We start from the raw sequence: 23,821 nt of genomic DNA on the forward strand, positions 1-23,821 counted from the left end.
TAACGCTTTCTTTTATAAAAAAAAAATAAATCTATACTTTAGTCTATAAACCCAACTTACAAACAATATCGACAGCTTTTCATCGTAAAAAATATAAACGGATATGCGACGATTAGTAAAGATAACCATTATAATTATACATAGATAATACAATTACGTATATATGTAATTGTCAACAATTAGCTAACGAAGCACGTAATCGCTGCTGTTAATCAAGTTAATAGCTGCTATACGGCAGCGCAACTTGCACAAATAGATTCTCATTCTGTTTTCATCTCCTTTCGTGCTCCTCAGAATCGTGCTGATGCTGTAACTGTGTAACAGAACAAAAAAAAGCTCATCTACTTTTCCCCGCTTCTCTCATGCATAAGATAGACGAGACGGGCGCTCTGCTCCATTGCGAAACGCGTCAATTAAGGAACTTAATTAAACCTTGCTACGCAAAAGCGAACCAATGGAGCGAAAAGCGCGAGAAGCTACCACTAAGAAAACCTGCGGCCACTTTTCGTGGTAAAACACCGCGAATGTTAGCATAGCAGATTCATGGATAGTGCGCCACAGTGATTCTACCCTTTGTTGAAATAACAAACTCACGCTCTTTTCAGAACGCCGCGCATCACGTAATGTTGACGGCCGAAGGAAAGCACATACTCGATAGTCTCTTAAGAGCCACTACAAAGGTGAACTGAAGCATACATCATCCATATAGACAATTTTCCACGGATAATTCGATGTCATTGAACCATATCGATTCACGTTATTCAATGTTTTTTGTTACTTACATTGCTTTCTATATTACGTTATAAATAACACGAATGCTTGTCTTTCCACTATTTTTTTCTTCTCAAGACTCTTTTATACGATTAGATAAAGTCAACTGCACATAGTGGATTGATTGTCGTTGAATTGCTATTGCAATTGTTGCATCGACCGTTTCGCATTGGCTCGCCGAGAGAATCGATTTATGAAACGTAGAAAACGCGTGTCTTCGTGAGAATTAACGCAACGGGAGCTTTCCAACGCGCGGCCTTGCACGAGGCTCTACCTATGTTGGTACAGTTACAAGCATGGAAAATTAATCAATGGACTGCCAAGTTTCGAACTACGATTGCGACGTGCATTTGATACAGCTGCAATTTGCTAATTATACGCGAAACTTTCAACAATCGAAATATAGCGTTGACAATGACGAAATACAAGGCTTTGAAGAATAAATCGGTGGTAATTTTAGAAAAAAAGTAATTTAAAGAAATATAATAAATTAAAATATTAACAAGTTTCATACGCTGGACGCTTGACATAAAACTTTATTATTCTAAATAAGAATTATAAATTCGTGAAGGCATTGCCATAATATCGTGACGTCACTCTATTTTTTTTCAACAAAAAATAATAAAAAACGAAATGTAAAATAATGACATAATACGCGAAACAGATAAATTGTCATTGTAACAAATCTGTGACGAAAATATAATTGGTAGTTGTCGGCCGACTTGCTTTTACGTGAATAACGTTATACAAGCTCTCAGGGGAAAAAATTATAATCTAAATTGAAAGGACGATTAATGGACTCGGGCTGTGAAAATTGCAAATAGATAAGAGTGAGCGTGTATCAATTATCCTGTCACAGATATGATAACGCTCGTTCATTAACGCTAACCCTTTCGCGTTTAATGGAGCGAACTTGTCGGGAATGAAGAGACACTCCCGACAAATCGATTTTACTTTAGCAAGAGAACTTACTGATAGACAAGTATCGATTATAGAATTGGCTTATACAATGAATACTATCAGTTTAATGTATCACGTTTTTTAAAATCATTCTCCTGTATCACTTATAATACGAAACTCAGTATCTCGAAATTTTTCTTAAGAAAAAATTAACTACAAATTAACTGAAGATTTTGTTACAATTTGTCCCATTTGTTCGAACTATATATACAAAAACAGAAAGACAGATTTAAACACATTTAAATATAATTGGAATCGATTTTCACGCACATCGAAAGCTCGATATTACATTCTTACGGTTTAATTAAGCGTTTTAATTACATGAAATCTACCCGTCGATTTCTCTCCGTTCTCTTTCTCTCCTCTTGTGCGATGGCCATTTCGCGAACGCCTCCTTCAGAAAAGCTCTCCCACGTAGTTACGCAACGCGGTCGCGAGGACAGTGTTTTGAGACGTCCAAGAATAGCCCCGTGCTCGTATTCCAACCCCTTCTCCCGTTTCTAAAGCACCTGCCCTCTCCTACCCCTTTTCGCGTATCCGTTCTTCTCTTTCTCTCTCTCTCTTTCTCTCTCACACATGCACGACATCGTTTAGTCAATGACATCACGGAACGGCACACGAACTCGCCCCTTCCACGTGTATTTGGACCACCGGTGGCGTCTACCACGTGTGACGTCATGACACCCACCGCTCCCATCTGTCCTCCTCTCCTCCCACTCTACGCCATCAGCAGCGGCGATGGCTGCAAGCTCTGTACGGGCCACAAAGCTCTCTGTGGCGTCACAGGACAACGACCTGGCGACTGGCGTTCGCGCCATGGCCGGTCGATCGGCTCTGGTCGGACCGAGGCCGCAAACTCACGGCTCGATTTCGAAAGCTCCGCCGTAAGCTCGCCGGGGAAAACGGCCGGCAAGCACGGCAATCCCTGAGATGCGAGCTTGCAGTCTCCGCGGTGGCAGCGAGCCGAACTTTTGCGTGTGCGTTTGATCGCGAGAGAAGGGGATCTTCGCCGTGGCGCGGTTGGCAAACGAGCTTTTGGCGCGTTAGCAATCCTGTTGATCGAGCTTGCAGCTTTCGGTGCGTCGCGTCGAGAGAAAAATTCGCGCAGTTTTGTTTGCGTAAAATGGTGGATTTGATGCTAGCGACAAAGCGATAATCGAACGCTGCACCGAACGGTGTACAGAATGAAGTTGCGATGACCGAGTTTTATAGTTATAAATGTTAGTTATACTAAAAAAGCAGAATCCATTAGGTTACGTAAGATGCAAATTACAATGGTGAAGAATGACCTAGTTGTCATTGTGGTGCAAGTATATAAGTAATGAATTTTCCTTCAACTAATATAACTTGCAGTTTTCAGAAAATGTTAAGAAAACAGTGCCCAAACACGGTAACTTTAACGTCCTCAATTGTCCTTCATAAGTCGTAAAAAGCGATATTATAAAGTTTTATTAAAAAATTAAATTAGTCTGCAACGTAAAATTTAAAATCGAATTATTGCACATAGCGACAATGATATCAGTTACCTAAAATAAGAACACAGTGTGAGATTTTATTTATATTGTATTGTACAGTTTTAGTTCTTCACGAAACTTTGCAGACGGTTGAGTAGAGAATTATATTTTTCGCGCTCTAAATTTTATCATCATTTCGAAGAACCACATTTTACCAAAAGGCGTCGATGTTATTGATCATGTGAGTATGCAATTTCGCGGGTGCTGCCGTTATCTGTCTTGTTTGATGAATAAATTCCGTTTCACGAACAATTTCCGATATTAGCATCATCGTTGAATAAAATTCATGCGTCATGTACTGTATGGCCGATCTGTGGCGCAAACTGTAAAATTTTAACCTCTGTCTTTTTGTAACTATCGCTGCACTATTGTTGTCTGAGCCATTGTTGATTTTACTGCTGCATCTGAAATCTATCGATATATTTAATTACAACTGGAGAGCTATCGCGATGACGAACAGACTGTAATTTTATGGTACGAGAAATTAAATAACTCGATTCTATATTTAAAACAAAATATGCTTGTTACAATTGGGCCACGCATCTTTGTATGCAACTGCTACAATAAAGATTCTTCCACAGTGAGGATATTACCTGTTGAATTTTCACGCACGTTGCGTAACCGCAATTCCTATAACATCTCGAGGGTACGACGCGATGCGAATAGCACAGGATCCACTTGTGAATCTTTTATATCGCGGCGAAGAGAGAGAGAGAGAGAGAGAGAGAGAGAGAGAGAGAGAGAGCCGTAAGCTCGATCGCGTTCCCGTGACAAGAAACTCATTCGTTCTCGGACCACTATAGAAATTCCGCCGTTCTCACAAAATCGAATTTTGACTTGTTCGTGCGAGACTTCGCTGAATTACGGGTGGGAATTGATGCGAACAAGGGCGAGAGATGAGCTGCGACGCGGAGAATCCGGAAGAAGAACAAGAAGTCATCCCCGCGAAATTATAGGTTTAATTTACTTACTTTTATAATTAAATTTATATCTCCCTACCCATATTCTAGAATTACTATTTCCGTCACGTTTTCTCTCGCGTCGGCTATTACCCTGATGTGAAAATAAAATAAATTCTTTTGTAAGATTTCGCTTATCGAATTCTAACAACGATTCAGAGGAGTAACTTTGTTATTTAATCACCGTGTTCTTTCTCAATTAGATCAGATTATTTAAATCACTGTAATTCCTTCAAGCACTCTACGTGCGATTATAATAGCAATAAAACGCATATAATATCGCATGGGGAATAGTCCAAATAAACCATTTACATTCTCTCTTACTGATTTTGTAAACCAATTCCAAATCTATTGGCTTTCTGACATTCTAGGTTTTCTTAGCGCCCACAGACTTTCTGTATTTATACATCAATTTAGTGAGAAGGTCAAGGCTACTTCTCTTTAACGTATATTTTTAACGTTTAGAGAAACGTAATTAATATTCTACATCGAGCGCCTCGAAAATATCGCTCGACCTCGGCGGAAAGTCCCAGTTTCTCAGACCTCGTCTCATTCGTGGGATTCTCGAGAATACACGCGTTAGAGTAAATTTTTCTTAAAATCGAGTTTCTACATCGTCCTTGTGATTTATGGAATCTCTTGACGAAAGCTTTCGAGGAAGCGAGCTTCATGAGATTCGCGCGATCTTCGAGTTGACAGAATTCCGATATTATTCCCTAAATTTTTTTGTACAGAATATCAGAAGAGTACTTTGAAGATCCTATTGACGATTTTTCTCCTCTTAATACCGAATCGACTGCCTGAAAAATTCTACGCGCGTTTCTCTTTAATTCAAATAATTGATGAAAGGCGCGTGAGAAATAGGTAGCATTTTGCCATTTATATATAAGAAAATGACAACGAATTTAAAATAGCTTGCTTACTGATATGACGAATAGCATTTTCGTTCAGCATTTTTATTAGATTTTACTTGAAGTATAATAACTTTGTTATTATCTCATTATATGGATGATGTTCTCTGAAAATACATCAATACCACATTCAAAACTATCGCAGAAAATTCCACACAATCCATTGATGCATGAGATATATATATAATAATATCTCATATATTTTTCATCATATATCAATAATCGATTGGAGGTAATATATATGAAATGTATTTAAAATGTTAAAAGCCTCATTTAATATTACCCGACTTGTAACGTTATCCGACCGGGAATCGAACATCCGATAGTGTTTGAATATTTCACGAGCCAGTTGCTAAAGCTAGCCAGGAAAATATCGAACTCATATTTCCTACTGTGTCACCTTCGTCAGTCCCGAAATGTTGCATTTAGTTCCACCATTGCGCTCGAACTCCACCGTTTCTTTCACAAACGGGAAATTACTGTTTCTCGCTGGGTACTGCTAGTTCGTGTCTAGGAAGAAGCTCATTCGCGCTCTGACAATCATCTAAAGACGTTATTTCTGAGGTGACCGGACGCCTACCTTTCATTCGAGTGAAAAGAGGCCACGCGCGCGCGCCTCCAAAAGCATCAGCAAAATTAGTACCTTACCAATAGCATTCGTCCGCTACTTCCAAGATACTCTCGCAAGTAGCCGACGACGCTGCCGGCAGGACTAATTCTCCATAAGGTCGAAGGTAACGAGAAAATAGAGAACTTGAATGGCGAACCATATTCCTGTTTCGCAGGAATAATCGGTTCGTCAACAAGAGACGGAAGTTTAATAGAAGATTTGTTTGACCACTAGATGATTTAACTCTAGTTCGATCCTCGGAAGACCGACTACGAGTCGCATTAATAATTTTATAGAGCGAACAAACGATCGAATATCGTTCTTTATTTACTTGCAAGTGGACATTTATTTTCGCTCACCAACATAAGACATAGAAATGACAAAATTGTCGATAGAGACAAATATATATGTATTTATAAAAATATATGTGTTCCTATATACATACTAGAGAAATTGCTCAATTATTAGCATATCCGAACCAATCTATCGCGAGTACATCAAGTCAATGACCGCATTCCATTTACAATGCTATTCTATTACACCAATATACCCTACATGAGCGTTTCGGCGTGAATGCAGGTCAAGCGGATTCATACTGAACATTCGCGTTATATCCGACCTCTAAGGCTTGTACTCCAAAATTGTTGCATTCCTGGGATATGATTAGATCGTCTAAGTTCTAACCCTGGCCGCAGGTGAGACGGAAATCCGGCGAAATGCGCGAGAGGTTCGTAATTACAGCGTGTAATTAAGATCGATTAATGAAAGAGAGAGAGAGGGAGGGAGAGAGCGAGCGAGATAAAGAGCCAGGACTACTGATCATCGAATTTTATTTATCCTATACGATGATCCTGGTAGGGTCGCTGGTCATGCGGCCATTTCTGGCAAGTGAATTTGATCTTGCGCGAAAGCACAGTGAAAAGGGAACGAACATGAGGAAGAGGGCGGAAGCTAAAATGAGAACAAGATAGTGGGTAAAAAGGGGAGATAAACTGGGGAGGAGAGAGAGAGGTAAACCAAGAAATACGAGCTAGACGGGGTAAAATTGAGAAAGAGGAAAAGAGACCACGTGTTATTTATGTGCACCGCTTGGCCTGCACCGCACGATACCACGTCACAAGGGCATTGCACTCCCCGTGACGTCACGGTGCCAACAGCGTCATCGACCAATTGGAGCTAGCTGTTAACCTATTAACCACTCGCTTGTACTACGGTATTGTGACCCGACTGACTATCCACCAATCAGCACGGTTGTCACGAGACGCATATGGTAACTACGCTGGCTAGAATCTTCCTTTTTCTTGCTCATCCAGTAGAAAAAGTTGTCTGTCATTCGTAGTACAACGTAGTAATGTTACGTATAAGGACCAGAGAAAAATTTAAAGATTAATTATAAGAAGTTTATGCAACCTGTTTATTCCTGAAATCGCTAATAGAAAGAAATGTGTTTTGCGCTTATCTGTAAATAATTTGAAACACGAATAGATGTAATGCAACAGATCTTCTTAAAATTCATAGATGTTTTTTTTTTTTTTTTAAATCGCGAGTTTGTATGATGAAATTGAAATGCTCGTGAGAGATTGATAGCGTGTGGTTATAACCGGATGGCATGTCGAGTCACCGAACGATTAAGGAAGGATCGATAGATCAGGAATCACCTGTTCGGCGATTTGGGTGGTCGCAAGGTCAGCGTGCGAGCTCGAGAAACGGCTGGATCAGGAAGGGCCATGTGTAAATTAGTCTTGCGGATTAAGCGTGGACTCGGACTTATTTTTAGAGCGCGGTAGCGGTCCCGATAGAGGAGGGATCGGGGATGCTTATTTATAGCGACCGCGGTCGGTTTTGCCGCGTCGCAAATTTAGAAACTCATTTCGCTATCTTCGCCTCTCTGCGTATTATCAAATTCCGGCTGTTTCTTCCTACACCGCGCACCAGGACCGGCCGAGAACGCCGGAGATACGTTTGGCCGTCAGCCAGGACTATTGTTCCGCAGACTTGTCTATTTTACGCGCTCGCTGATAACCATAAATATCCGTCTCTCCACACGTTCCTTTGTCACGGCCTCCATATTTCCTTGTTTTCGCTAAATAGCTGCTTCCTGGATGGGCAACTAATTTAAAGCATATCGGTGCTAGAATAGACCTTTTTTGATGAAATCCGTTTGTTTTTTCATAATATTACAAATGAAAGAACGGCCAAATTCTAAATTAATTTATTAGATCTAGAACAAATTGAATATGATGTAAAGAATCTCGAAGAATATCTGTAAAGTTGAGAATGTAGGTTTTATTTTATTACACTGAACGCAATAGGGAAGTAATCGCCAACATGGCTATTGCAATCTTTCGATCGACGAAAGACGTAATAATTCTACGAAACGAGTATCGCTTATAGCCGATTCGAGTCGAAAGGGAGTCTCCTTTATTAGGCGTCGTAAAATGACAATACTATCTACCGCAACGAGAATGCCGATGAAAACGGTGTACACAAGTATCAACGGGAGTTTATTACTGTCTACATGAGGTGCTCTCGAAATAGGCGCAGACTACTGGACTCTTCTCTTTCTCCTCGAAGCCCGTGGATATCGCGAAACTGTTACAGTCACGCGCGCCCGTACCGTCGCTCTAATATTAGTCGCCGTGTGCTTCTCTAGGGCGTGCTGTAAATTATCAGCGGCGCGGGCATGCTGGTAATTTACAGCACGCCCTAGAGAATTAGTCGGCGTTCACGGAAATAAATCGATGCGCATCGCGACAGCTCGACGCTACGCAAAAAATTTGTCCGCTTCTTTGAGATAATGCGCCGCGCGAACTCCGCTCGAACGTTTCGCTGCCACCGGCCGGCTATTTCAAACAGCGTGAAACACGAACGCGCGACGCGCATAAATCAATCCGCAATTTCCTTGCCGCGAAGAAGAGAAAACGGCTCGAAATAATCCGTCAACGGCGGTGTGGCTTTGTAAAATTTCGTGTCTGTTAATAAAATCGTTTCTTCGTGTCCTTATTTCCTGCTTGAATAGAAGGTCGCGCATCTGTGGTTCCCCGTGGTTTCCCCGTAATTTCGATCGGAGACACCTTTGTGAAATTGAACGCGTAATTCTTCCTTTACCCAACAGGTTCGATGAACGAAAGTTTGAAAATTATTTCGCATCAGCCAACCGTCGATCCTTCTTGCCGATCGATAGACGACGATGTTTTATCGAGTGGATTAACGGATTTTCGAGGAACTAGTTGAAGACGAGATCCCCTTTATCTCTTCGCCATTCGATATCACTCCCATCCCCTTTTTCGCCGACGATACTGAATAGGTCGTGAGTGCGTTCACCTTCGATGGCGCATCTCTCCTTGCGCCTTCCTCTCCGTGTATTCTCTAAATTCTCTTGCTTAACTGTCGTCGGCGGTTCCACGGCGGATTCTTCTTTTTGTCGGCCTGAAAGTTGTACCACAAGGGCTTAACGAGACGCGATTACTCGAACGGAACAAAGCGAGTGTTCTTCGATGTTTATCATCCCACGACTGCGACGCACGCGGTTTCAGAAATTGCACCCCCGGACTCTTATCCGACAACGAGAAACTACTTTTCTTCATTCTTTCCGTGGGTTGCCTCGCGTATCTCGACGAAAATTCCCTCAAAATCCACGCTACGTCCGCGTCTTTGTTCTCTCGCTTTTCGTTGTCCTTCCACCGACTGCTCCCTCTCGCACTTCTCGCACATTTATATCGATTCGAGATAAAACTTTAGATTTCCGCTAAAACTTTATGCAGTATCTCTATATAAGTTGAGATCTTTGTAAGTTCCGACAATATATAATAAAATCGTTGCAATCAGATCGAAGAAAATTTTATAAACTGTAAAAACGCATTCTCTGTTTCTCAATATTTAAATCACCGTTTGTCTTGAATGTTTCATTAACGCGAGAAGGAAAGCTGTGAGAGCTGTTTTCATAAATGAGGGGGATCGATGAGTAATTGAACTTTGTGATATGCTCGCTATTTTGCAAACAATTATTATACAGCCGTCCGTAATTTCCGCTCACGTATCGACACGTTACGTCGTGCCGGAACACACATTAATCCGTCAATGGCAATTTGCTACGAATGGCTTTTATGATCGCTCCGAGAATTATGTCGTGCCATATATTAATCCTGTCGAATTTACGATAGTGACCGATAATGCATATTTCATGTTTAAGCGGATACACAGTTACATCTTTAGAGTGTGTCTTATTATTAGATTGTTATAATACGCAATCTTATATATATAAACTTTCATAAACGTAATTACATCTTCGAAGATATTAAAAAAATTTATCGTATACCTCTGCAAATTTATTTATTATTATATTTATAATTTTTATATAAAGATATCCAAATTAGTAACAAATTTTCTCTTATCATTTTTTTTTTTACGTCGTGAGAATTATTCTAATAGTCTCAGAGAAACTTCAATGAGTTCTCTGGGAGCATGAAATTTTTCTGTGTCTGGATTAGCAGCTAGAAGTGATTGTATAGAAAAATTCACGCGCTCTGTTTTACCAAAATTTACTCCGCATACGGGACGTGTGCCCGCAATAAAACGGCCGCTTTTACTGCCGGTTTTATGGGCGCGTGTGTTTTCAAAATACCGTCCCTATAAAATGAACTGCTGCAGTATCTCTCCGCTGTGCTTATAGCGTTTCTTTTGTTCTTTTTTCTCTTTTCGCACTTTTGGATCTTTGATGCTCGCCGTAGTGACCATTCCGGCCGGAACCACACGGAGATAGAACATCCGTTTTTGGCCTTATCAGACGCGCTGAAGTGGGAAACGCTGTTCCCAGTGATATCATTTAACCTTTTCGGTGGTATCATTCGGCTGAAAAACTTCACACTTTCCAGCACATCAACTCTTATTCTATACTCTCGCATTTTCTTCTAACTAGAAAAACGTAATCCGCGCAGGAGTGATCTTCAGCGACAAAAACTTTCGAGTAACAATATCCAAAACTAAACTTAAAGCAAAATGGCGTTAGGAAACGCCCCCTTAGCGACATAACGATGTAAATCCGATAACTTTCCTTTTTTTCCACGAAAATTGAATTATTCAGAGCCCCCGGTCGTTCACATAAAGATAAAGTCGCTTTTTTAGTATTGTTCGTGGACGAAATAAAAACACAGTACATTGAAACGTTGTCGAAACGGTACGCCTTCGTTATTTCTATGTTAACAAACATGGGCAGGTGTAATCCTCTGTTAATTGGCTTTGTGTCTTCTAATCGAATGCGCAAGGTCTTTGTTGATATCACTTCTTTTTAATGAAACAGAAACAAATACCATATTAGAAAGCAAAGACAAATAACAATAGAACAAAGAAAATACAAATTTTTATTTTAACATTATATTACGGAGAGAATGACATAAAGAGAAAGAAATGGCTTAATCTAGTTTTATAACTTATTTGTAAACTTCATGTAATTGCATTTTCCTTTCTAAGGATATAAAATCATTATCCCCGGAAGAGATATATGGGAGTAGCACGTGCTTCTTCTTGCTTCGTGCTTGGAATTCGCGAGTCGCGCGCATTCGGAAACGACTCGCTTGCATTTCAACCGGACTTGAAAAACCAACTATGCGTGACCAGTGGTGAGGTGCGTGATTCTACCCAGACAGAGACAAAGAGAAACCGAGAGCAAGAAAGAAACGCCAGCAGATCGATAGAACAGCTTATCGTGACGTTGCTGGAGAAACCACACGTATTGGCTGTTTTAAGCGTTAATAAAGTAAGGCGCGAACTGCGAAATTAACAGCACGACTGGGGCTTGCGAGAAAACGGGGAATGTCTTAGCTAATTTAATTAGAGAGATCCGGATTGGGATTATAGAAGTATGGGAGTAAAGATGTGTTCTTGCGGAAAATAATTGTGTTTTATTAATTACATGATTCTTTCGTTATTCTGCGAAAGTTTAAAAGTAATTTTAGTTCTTCTCACGTTGCTTAAGACAAAATATAATGGTATGCAGAGAGTAAAAATATGTTAGCGCATCAGCCTTGGCCGTGACATCGATCGAGATGTGAGAAACGATTGTTTGATCACGGCGAGAAATATGATGCGTTCTATTGTGGTATACCACAAAGTCAAACCGACGTCTTGTGTAATCCGATAGGACATGTGGACCTTATCAGAAATGTTGATGCTGCACGTGGAATGATGTTCATTATGGAATGTCCAGGTGGCAATCTTGGCTCGGTTTCTGGCTGAGCGCATTTTCGCACGGGACATACTTTTCTTTCGTCGATACCCTCCGAATCTCGTTCAAGGTGCCCCGACACGTTGTCGTTAATTAGTTTGCGAACTACTTTGAATAAATCTCGTTAGCGTTTTATGTGTGAAATTATTTTTCTACCGCACTAAGGCTGCCGACTTCTTTAACTGAAACTAAACTCCTAAGAAAAGCTTACATTTTTCTGATATCTTTTATCTGTCTGATTCTTAACGATTGTCACGGCCACGTTGACTTTTACAATTAGCCAAGGTGAGCGAGCCTGCCTCGTGGAAACGCTGACGGAAAATGGAAATAATGAAATTTCAACCTTCGTGATAATTTTTTGATTTAATTACACAGCAGGAGACCGAGTTGACGCTTGTGGGAAGTCTGTATCGCGTGTTTATATTCCTCATGTGGCTAATGTCAAAGATAAAATATACCATTTTTCCCCCTTTTTTTACGAGACTGCCGCGAGCAGTATTTGCAACATAAGCAGTCCGCGATAAACTCCGCGTTACATCCACATTGGCGCGATCTGATGCAACGAAGTTGTTATAGCGGGCTTATATCGGGCAACTTAACACTTTTATGTCACTGTAGCAACAATCTAGGCTTTACGAGGATATTAGCGTTGCTAGGGCGGGACAACTATTTGGGCGCGATCCAGAGACTTTTATGGCAAGTTTCGAAATTTTACGATCGGCTCTTTTGTCTTCTCGCGCGCCTATTCGTAAATGAAATATCGTCAGCGATGCGCGGTTTGCACGTCGGTGTCTAAGAGACATCCAGTAAACGTCAATCTGGAATATTTATTACGTCGCACAGAGTCGCACGCCGCGCGAATAGGTTGCGGCGCTTTGTACATACGTGTTCCGGCATGAATTTCCCCGGTGGTCTCTACTTCTGATTCACTGCTCAATATTTCCAAATTTTACGGCTGCATCGCGATAGTCCTTGACACTTGACACGCATCAAAGTGCCTATCAACGTGATTTCGACGTGCCGTCGGGAGCTTGAGTTATCGAGTGCAGATGGAACTTGCGTGTATAGCACTTCAATACTTAAAATTTAAATGAATTTACTTGAAAGATCTAAGAAATAAGTCTAATCTAAGTAAGATGCTTATACGTCAGTTTATGTTAGGAGAATAGGTATATTAAAATTTTATTTATTTAAAATACTATCGCTTGAACATGTCGATCCTCATATTTTTAAGATTTTCAAGGTTTGTGAGTATTATAGGTCTTTAAATCAGCTGAAAACCTTGTATTCGCGGATTACTTTACAAGTAAATTAAGCTTTGTACGACGGATCGTTCGTATATATACATTTATGATGAGAACTCGAAGGACGCGCGTCGGATACGGATATCTGACTTGCTAATTTCCTGTTTTAGGAACCAAGTTCCTCTGCAGCGAGGTGATAGCGCTAATAAGGAGCGAGGTGGACGACATTTGCCTGCAAATCATAAACTTCGAGGATCTGAGCTCACAGCCGCCACCGCAGCCCGCGATCCCGCCGCCGACTCAGGCCAACAACAGACTCGCGACACGCTGTATGTTCCAATTTTATTCGTTCTACTTGGACTCGTCTCGGTGCACGCGCGTACTCAGATTTTCGCACGAGAGTTTACCGTAGAATCCGCGCGAGTGGACTTTGAAATTCGATAGCACGTTCAAAATTTCACGAAAGTTCCGCTGCACTCAATCGCTGTTAATAAATAATATATATGGTAGAGATATATACTCAAGAATATAACCAAAGAAAGAAAGAATACACGTGTTAGATTTTGGGGAAAATTTTTAAAGTTGAACGAAACTGTCTCGGAAAAATGTTTTTAAATCAGCTGCCGTTACAGCATGTGGCTTTTCTTGTGTCTCGATTAGATCGATTCCAAAAATCCCGACTGTACTTATTGTGCAGCTCAAACGGTATCTCTCCGGCCTAACGTTTACACACGATATCCTGCCAAGACATTTCGTGCTTCCCACACATATAACTTCTTGCGGCTTTTAAACGCGGCTATCATTATTTCCTGCTGCACCGTTCGTTATAAGACATCGTCGCGCTGACATTCGCGGCGGGGCCGCCTCGTTCACAAGTGGGACGTGATGTGGCACACGTAGGCTACTCCTCATTGTGACGATCATTATTACGATCATAGATTCAGGTCAGGTGTATCCGCATAATGAGCCGCGTTACAATCCTGCAGAATTTCGGACGCGAGTTCTTTCGTGTGCGTAATTGCATCGCGTATATGCCGTTATTGTCATTCCTGCGCATGATATACATGTATGTTTCTTTCCTTTTTTTGTCTCCTGTCAGAACATGTGGATTATCTTTACTCCCATGTGTTAACGTATATACATTGCAATATTTTTATGTGAACGCGACATGTCTTGGTAATTGGACTTTGCCTTTGCCATTGCGAATGTAGCGTAAAGTACAAACAAAAAAAGTTTGCGCTTTTAATGCTGCTGTTCTGCATAATATCTACTGAAATCTTTACATGATGAAATTTATACTTTTTTTATGTCGACTTATTTATTAATGCAATCCGCTGGCGCAGCCTAAGTTTCGCATAAGCTTCTTGCCGTTTTTCCGAACGAATTTAGAGAACATACGCATATGCATATATGCGTACGAGGGACGGGACACGTGGTCGCGTTTTATATCTGGAGTGCTCGCGAAACTATTTTTAGAGTGACGCTGCAGAGCGCTGGACGTGTGTGGCGCGCCTAACGGTTAACCCTGACCCGATAATAAATGTTATGCCCTCGAATAGCTATAGGTATATATCTTACCTCCTGGTTGATAATCCGCCCCCTAAGCAGCTCAGCTGATGGTTAGAGACTTGTAACAGAAATCGATCGTAGCGGAAAGTCGCGTAGCGTTAAGCGCGTGCTCGAGGAAATGCCTTTTTCACGAGTGTCACGCATGAAAGTATCAATGAACGCGATTACATTTCCTTCTTTATTCACACACTCTTATTTTAGACATTATCATGCGTTTTTTTTTCCGATTAAAAAAAGTTTGCTCATCGAACAAATTGCGATAATGCACATATGATTCATGGAGATAATCGCACGAATGGAGAGAAATATAATTTTAAAAAAATTCGCGAGAAATTCTATTGTGACAAAATTTTTTGATACGTTTTGATTTGTAATATATTTGATAAATAGAGAGTAGCTGCTCTAAATATAATTAATTATGAATATAAGATACCAAGGAACGAGTGCCATTGCTATACACATACAAATCTTTGCTATACTACTTCAACTTACGCAAGATATAAATAAAACTGAATGCGTAGGAATTCTGAAAAGCCGATATAATCCGCAATCAATAGTTCATACAAAGTTTGAAATTGCCTATCTATAAGGAGCTTAGGCTATTCAGCCTTAGCCTCATCAAAATGCAATCAATAACAGATATTTGATGGAGTGATCCATCATCTAAACAAATCGGTCGTCTAGTGCACGATTATTGCAATTAATATATAATCATTAAATATAATTACCAAGTATAATTATATCTCGGAACTCTATACCTTGTCTGCATAATTAAGATAAGCCTTTAAAACTTAATCTTACATGAAGTTATTAATTGTTCGCCTGCAATTATCTCTATTTTTGAAGTCTTTATTTTATCTTTATTTTAGGTAATTTACTTTTATTTGTTATTTTTCAATTTGTGATTCCATATTTGCTTTCATCCAGCATTGTCTTCTTATTATCGAGTCAGCGTGATATTGGCTTAAGTCGATATCACGTAGGCAAACAACTCGGAAACGGTCCAATCAATCCGCATCCTAATGACACATTATTCCGGCGGACATTCGCGGAGAACGGGGTTCTTCCCGTTTTATAACAATCGATAAATGCACATAGTGCACACTCGAGAAGATTGTGGCCGTCGTATCTGATCGTCGATGTTCTTTCCCCCAAGTTTCTCTTTATCACTCATTTTTCTTCGACTGCACTGACGATGAGCGAACGCAGCTGTAATTTTGTCACTCGGCCTGCATCCGAATAATACGAATATGATTACATTAGAGTTTTTTTGTCCCGTTTTACCGTGGTGCTTTAATCGCGCGCATTTGCATATTGAAATTAAATGTAACGAGCAAATAACGCGCGCATTTTCGCCGATAATCGCGTTTTTTTCAGCGCGCTTTGATGCAAAGAACGTGCGCCAGACACGTCATTTCCCGATTAATAAATGATGAATATTAACGATACTCGTGGAAAATTAGTACCTCGGGTTAGATTTTTAAAGAACTTTAAATCTACACGAAGAGACACACATAAAAAATGAATCACGTTTCTTGTTTCGAGCAATTCTTCGTAAAACTTAACGCGATCGATATGTACGCGTCATTTTTCGGTTGGAGACTGACGAATTTTGGCGGCGTTCGGTTCCAAGTGAACGTTAGGTTCCAAGACAGACATAATATTTTAACGAAAGTTCAACGGCCACGGCTGGCTCGAAATCAAACAGCGCAGAGCAGAAATGGGGATTGCACATTCCGTCATCTGTGTGCCAGACACCGCGAACCGCGGTGTCGGACGGCGAATTAAAAGTATACGACGTTGATTGACTTATCTTTGTAAAGTATCCTTGCCGAGCGGTGTGGCAAATGGATTTTCCAGTCCTTGACAAGTGACAAGTTCGATGAGGCGAGCGCGAGAGACGATGCAAAGTCAACCAAGTTAAATCCATCGTTAACTTTTGACGACGCGCGTGTCATCAATATTTCAGGAGATATTAAACGACAATTATCGTTCAGTATTAAATATGTAAATTACACAATCGTTATTATAAAAAAATTCTAAAGTGTCCATATAATTTAAAATTATATTATTTCTTCAAAGAAAGAAGTAGAAGTAGAGGAATCAACACAAACGAAAACCTCGTGCATTGAGTTGAAAAACAAACAAAATAATAACATTATAATGGATCAGTATCAAATAATACATATCTATTTTTTATCGTGAATTTTTAGCGGGTTTAACGCGAACTTACATTGTTTAATTGAGCTTAAGCATATGCGCATATTATTTTGTGAAACCTGTCGTGCCAGGTATTATGCAACACTCGCATTCCACGCACGTCCAGCATGCTTATCCTACATGATTTTGCGTACATTAGCCAAGCGTCGAGGATGTAGATAATAAAAAAAGCTGGTCATCGCGTATCGACCGTCGTAGATACGTAATTGCCGGCTCTTGCGGTGCGGTAATTTATGCAAAAGCGCTGCGCTCTTTACACGCCGTCGCGCTCTAACACCAACTACTAACGGTATAACTAATGAGACTCAATGACGTTGACTCGAGCAGTCGACAGGGCAAGGGCGTCCTTCCGTGCTGGGCTGTCGAGAACCGGTGTCGTTGGTCCGCCGAGGGTCCGAAATCGACCGCGCACGACGTCTAATTTGCCTCACCGACTTGCTGACGGGACCATCCTCGACGAGGACGCTTCTGAGAACTGGTGAGTCACTTTTGTCAATACTAAGAACGTTTTGAGAAGCGCGGATTTTGTTGCCTTTAACTTTAACGCGTTTTAATTTTTATAATACGATAGAATTATCTCTCAAACTGTCTAGTATTTACAGGGATATCAATTTTTTAATCAATCCTAGTAAAATAAAATTTCTCTTATTTATTGTGCGTTAACGATATTTTTGAAACAATTTGAATTTGCTTCGCAAAAATTTCTTTTATATCTAGCTAATTAATAGTTAGAAATAAATGGGGATTTTTTTTATAGATAAGATATACGCTTATATCTCAGCGATTAATCATATTTACCGTAATGAGTGGAAAAGCGATAATTAAGATGCGTGATTACCCTGTTAGAATTTCTCAAGTAACATTACTCCCGTCTGTCAGCGTGTAGGGAATAACTAGCCGTGTTACAGAACGTATACCATCTGGGAATACAGAATCTGATTAAACAGCACTACACGGCAATCAGAGTAACGAAGCGAAGCTCTCGCTCTCTCGCCTTGCTAACGATATTGCGCTGTATCGCGATACGTCAGTGATATCGCGACGACGATGCGGTGATTCGAGCAATCAGCGGGCCAACGGATGGCCTTTTCGGTCGCTCGTTACCCAATCGATTACCGCGCAAAGTACCTGGAAAGACATTATACATTGCGAACAACGACTAACCTACATACTCGGTGCCAATTATTTTAAAACTTTAGTCACGGTTTGGAACTATAACGAGATTGAGGCGTCGTGCGCTAGTCTGTCTAAGTCTTCCTTCGTATTTTGGTCTTTTGTATTCCCAGCGTTCGCGTCCTTAAACGAATTCGATTATCGAATTACCTCAGGCGCAGAATACTCCAGACTTCTCATACCTTCTTTTCTTCTCTCTTAGTCGGACGCTTTAAACGGTGCTTCAAAATTTATTTTAACTGTTCGGAAAGAGAAAGAGCACAACTCGAGTGTTGTTGGCGGTACTCGTATTATCCAAATTACATTTTCGGGACAAGATCAGCTTTTGATTATAACTGGACTTTGTCGAACGCTCTTGAGTAAACAGCCATGTATAATAGAGAAATGTCAGAGATTGATGGGAAGATCGACAAACAACCATCGAGCCGTCGGTCGGCTGCATCGAGTCTCTAGCTCCCGTTCAATGTGCTTTTTATGTCCGTATTTATAGCCGCGTTTCTGCTGAAGAACTCTGCTGAAATCAATCTTGAGACATGTAAGACATATTACGGTTTAGGTAGATCTTAAGAATCAATTTGATATTTGTTACATCATATTTGCAATCACGATTCAATTGAAAAAGTTTGTCTTAGGACATAGTCTGAATTTTGTTTCTCACGTTTCAATAATTAATTCTTGAGGTTATTAGTTTTTTAATCTTTTAATGAATTGGTTGAACGAAACTATTTGTTATCTTAGGCAATGCTAATGAGCGCAAGTTTGTTATTGAAATTAACTTAAAATGCAAGATGAAATATTTGATGTACACATTTATATTACGCGCGTTGATATTTTATAGTACGTTAAATATTTTGTGGTTTTGGTGTTCTTTATGTTACGTGGACATTGCGAATGTACAAAAAAAAACTGCTGAGCGCTGTAGCTGGCAGGTAGTGGTGAGAGTGTCTCATTCCGTTGCTCCTTACTTATCAACATACTCAATTGTATGTTGATAATTTATTTTAAACAGAATAAATTTACACTTGCGAGAGTTAATTAATTGCGCAAGCTGATAGTAATTAATTGTTTGTAGGAAATAACTCCACGCGTCGCGTTATAATTAACCCTGGGAGTGCAATTATTTTGTTCTAGTGATTAGTAGAAGGGAACGTAATTAACCGTGTTTTTGCGAATATATGTTATCTATATATTTCTATATATTTATCTTAAGGAATTAAACGTTGCTATATATATATTTAAACCGTTTACCGTATTTTTTTAATTTATCGCCAAAGCCGGGTCATATCGCATTTCAAAGCCATGTTTTACGGAAGTTTTGTTCGAAAAAGAGACATATACGTATCCCGTATACCTCTGGAAAAATATCTCGTGTCGAAAGATCGGAATTGATATCGCGCTGCACCCGTTGGCATTTCCCGATTCGAGTTAACCCGAACACACGGCGCAGTATCTGGTGGCCAGCGCTGCGAAATCTATCTACGATCGCGAACACGCTCGAGTAAACAACCGGGTATTACGGAAACGACGACAGCGTACGCAATGCGATGAAAGAATAGGTAAACCGCAATCATCCTCGTTGTCATCGGTGATCGATTCCGCTTGTTCGACTTACTCTTCGTTGAAGTTCCAATTAAAAAATTGACATCGATCATTGTCGTCAATTTACGAGCGTCGGAGCACTCATTAAGAGAACGAAATTTCTGTATAAATCCACCTTCGCAGATTCTTTTTAGGTATTCTCGAAGCATGATGCCGCGTTTTTCTGAACTTATTTCCGTGTCCTGGGAGCGGCCGATCGATCGATATATATTCCTCGCCGGGAGCAATTTCGGCCATGGCGATTGTACCATACAATTCTAAATACGAAATACGAATACAACGAATAAAAAATCTTGGAAATCCCAACGGTGCTATTTCCTCGAGTTGCTTTTAATACGCATGACGTTGCTTATTCTACATCTTTAACTAGTTATTAATAGATTAATTATTCATAGATCTGATTTTAAAACTTCGTTATTCTTTTTATAAATACATATAAAAAATAAGCTTAAAAGATACAGGAAGAAATTCGCGTTATTCTTTTCTCACTCGTTTATCAAAATGAGATCGAAATAGTTTATTATCATCTCTATTTTTAGATTTAGAGAAAAGAATATAGGGCAGTATTGGCGTATATTAATTACGTGATATAGGAAAGAAATCATGATCTCACGATATGTATTGGCTTGATAAGACCGAGGAATTTAATTTCATCTTCCATTTGTCTTCCAATGATAACTACGAAATTTTCCACATTGCTGGATTTAGCTCGCTGAAAGTTTCGTATATATTGCAGCTTCTGCCGTAGTAAAAAGACGGAAAAATATGTTTTCGCCAGAAAATTTTCAATAAAAGACACCTGAGGTGACAGACACATCTTTTCTCAAAGCCGTTTATGCTCGAAGACAAATGTGATTTGTGCCTGAAAATATAACTATAGGCAAAGAAATATAACGAAATAGATCGAAACTGGATACCTATGTATATTATACTCTGTTTCACTACAAATCAGTAAAAAAAAACTTTGCTTAGTTTTTTCCTTGCCTTTGATGAATAATATAAGTCACCGCGAGTACGATTTAGCAGAGAAATCAAATTTACTCCGAGCTCTCTCGCCGCAGTTTCCACGAGTTTTAATAAAGAATGTTGGAAACATCCGCTCTGTTTAAAATATTATATCAACATTACTTCGTTAAACCGGATCTAGACCAAGTAAACGATTGCGAACAAACACGAATAAACAATTCGTGACGCTGTTTGTATTCAATGAAACAAGTTTTTTATTCGTATTTGCATTCATTTTCTTGGTCAAGATCCAGTTTTGTCACTTTTCGGAACATTTTTTAAATGATTCTGATGATATCTACTTTTTTATACGCAGATGGAATTTTTTATTTAACAAATTGGAGATTGTCCAAATTTGTTATACTTAATATTTACGAATTAACTCTCACTGATCCACTGTATACCTTGTATTGTAGATTATTAAATTTTGTGGCGTCTCGACATTCGGACTTTGCACTTTTGATTGTCACAGGGATACATATATTTAAAAACAACGGGGTAGTATCTTCAGAGGGCAATCGTGGCAGTTCGGCTTCAGGGTTGCAAGCTCGTGCACGACACGCAACGCGGCTTAGACGCGGTATGAACCACGTTGAGGACCGAAAAGCACGAAAAACGACAGAGAATAATGCGATCGCGCTTGCGACCTTGAGGCAGACAGAAACGAACGGAGAGACACACACACACAGGGTCGCATCGGGTGCAGGGTGCAGGGTGCAGGGCGGTCCTGTCTTCAAGGTGAGCCTGCCACGTCGCCGTCGTCGCGAGCGAGCGTTGCACGCGACGACGTGTTAAAATCGAAAAGTCAGTCCTAATCGAGTCGCGAACACAATGCGCAACGAAGATAAATGCCATGGAAAATGCGAGCTTGTCGAGTTTGTACACGATCGCGATCTGCGAGCATAACAAATTCGAAATAAACTGAAACCGAGCAATTTCCCATCGATGTTGTAGTATCAGTGCGATAATATATGCATATTTAAATTACGTTTTTCCTTTATTATCGCAAGAATATCACAAGAAATAAGCTAAGAGCGCGTGATTGGGCTGTGATTTATGTGATATGATATTGTGATATCAGAGTGTGCGTTTTCCCATTACGTAATGTCGCAAAGGTCGACGCTAAATGCAAATTAAAACGAACGTCTGGCATATCACTACGTTGGAAACACTCCAAATTATATTTGATTTGAGTTATTTTCTAATCTTATGAATGAATCAGCTTTCTATCGCATGAAAGTAGCTATTGAAGAAATGGCAAAAAAGACTTCTTCAGTTGTTTTTACACATCGTCAAAGTAAATGATCTTAAGTCGCCGCTAATGCAAACAAATGAGTACGAAAATTTATTGAGAGAGAAAGCCAATCGTGGGAGAGTTAATGCATTTCGCACGACACGCTTTTATATTCAAGCGGTTTGAGAGAACAAACATATCGGATGCAACGAGAGATCTCGCGGTAATGTGAAACGGTATGAAAAATCGTAATCAAATGGCGGATCGTTGCGACGAAGAAGTTTTCTTCTCCAAAAAGTTTGCGGTGAGAAAATCTTTCGAGCGGTGTGGTGAAATTCTGTTTTTTTTTTCGCATTATAAAACCATGGCGTTTCATTGCTGAATAATCCGAAAGCTCCATTAAAGCGACGGTGACGGTGACAAAGAGGAATATCCCCTCAGTCTCGCTGCGCATTTCAAGGCGAGTCACGCAAGCACGCAGTGCCGCGACGTAAAGTTTGAAGAGCCGTTTCTGCGATCACTGTATGACCATGCGGAACAGAATGGAAACGAGTTTCCGTTTTTTGTACCTGGGCCGCAGCTTTGTGTGTTCACCCGAGTCCCTGTGCGTGTCGCTTTCTTTATCCATGATAGACTACAGATAACTTTCACCGCACGCTAAGGCCAGTCTAAATTAATTTTGATTGCTGTGACAAGAATAGTAAAATGCGCGTATATTTACCTTGAGAAGGGATTAGTAGCAAGTACTATAAAAAGATACATTGACATTCCTATCTTTTATTAAAGATAATATTTCAAAAATCGCATTGTTACTGTTACATCATATTTAATATTAAATTAGACGAGTGCTTAATGAATGAAGTCGAGCATGCGATTGAATGAATGAACGCGTTTGTTTGCGCTGGAAGATTTTATCTCACATAAAAGAGTGTGCGTGACCATGAAGTGACTCAAGGAGCACGTTAAGGCACGTGGAATGTAGATATGGAGAAAGGCGCTTTATCTACTTCAGGTGGATGATACCAACCCGGAAATAGCGGCTGGTCGTACTGGGTCAGTGCACGTTTTAAGAGCAATCCTCGTTAGCACGCAACGCCATGATATAACGAGGGGAATAAACGAGAGTAGTTACGTAGTACACGAAGCTACTATATGAGCCAGTTCGACAAATTTTCTAATTTACTTATAACCCGAGATTCAAATAAAGTTTAGAGAATTTAAATAGATGTTTCATACACAGTTCAAAGATAACCCGTTGACTCTTCGTCAATCGTTAATCTCGCAAACGATATAATGCTAGCTCGCGATATCAAAATTTCAACTTTAAAATCACGGTTATTAACCACTTCGCGTGTTATTCGAAGGTTATTTTAAGAAATGTAATCTGTTTAAAGAGAGAGAAAGTATCGAGGAGGCACTTTTCGGAATGCAATTATAAGCTGATAGCGCGACACAGTTTTCCGGCGCGCAAAGCATGAATATAAAGCGTAGTTTGATAATACCAACTTTGTCGGAGTAAGCTAATTTCAGCCTTCACTCATCCGGGTAAAAGCAAGCCGGATAATCCTCCTCCCTACGACTCAGGCGTCATTTTGTTCCGGAAAGTTTGCGGCTAGAAGGGATTTAGAATGGTCCCAGCTCTATCGACCCGTGTTAAGATTCATTTCGTAGTTTTTCGGTTTAGGTAGGTGAGAAATTAGCAAGTAATCGTGCAGTCCGAGAGAATACACCAACCAAAAATTGGCCGATCGAAAATATTCGGGCAAGAAGTTGGAACTTTTATAAGTTACATCCTAAGAGACCATGAGGATTTCAAAGCTCGACGATGA

At 40.0% G+C, this 23,821-nt stretch overlaps 1 protein-coding gene across 12 annotated transcripts in view; it reads left to right on the plus strand.

Moving 5' to 3' along the window:
- Positions 1-23,821, plus strand: part of Sei (potassium voltage-gated channel seizure) — a 95,615-nt gene that overhangs the window by 16,444 nt on the left and 55,350 nt on the right. For 10 of the 12 annotated variants that reach the window (XM_077404070.1, XM_077404078.1, XM_077404071.1 and 7 more), the window contains exons 3-4: positions 13,363-13,521; positions 17,309-17,459. In XM_077404070.1, coding sequence (XP_077260196.1) covers positions 13,363-13,521; positions 17,309-17,459 — 310 coding nt within the window. Of the gene's footprint in view, positions 1-3,397; positions 3,427-13,362; positions 13,522-17,308; positions 17,460-23,821 lie in introns of those variants that run through there. The other 2 variants (XM_077404082.1, XM_077404079.1) reach the window with 2 other exon arrangements.

The sequence above is a fragment of the Temnothorax americanus genome, unplaced genomic scaffold (assembly GCF_048541705.1).
Source record: "Temnothorax americanus isolate GAGA-0224 unplaced genomic scaffold, ASM4854170v1 Scaffold18, whole genome shotgun sequence".
Lineage (NCBI taxonomy): Eukaryota > Metazoa > Arthropoda > Insecta > Hymenoptera > Formicidae > Temnothorax > Temnothorax americanus.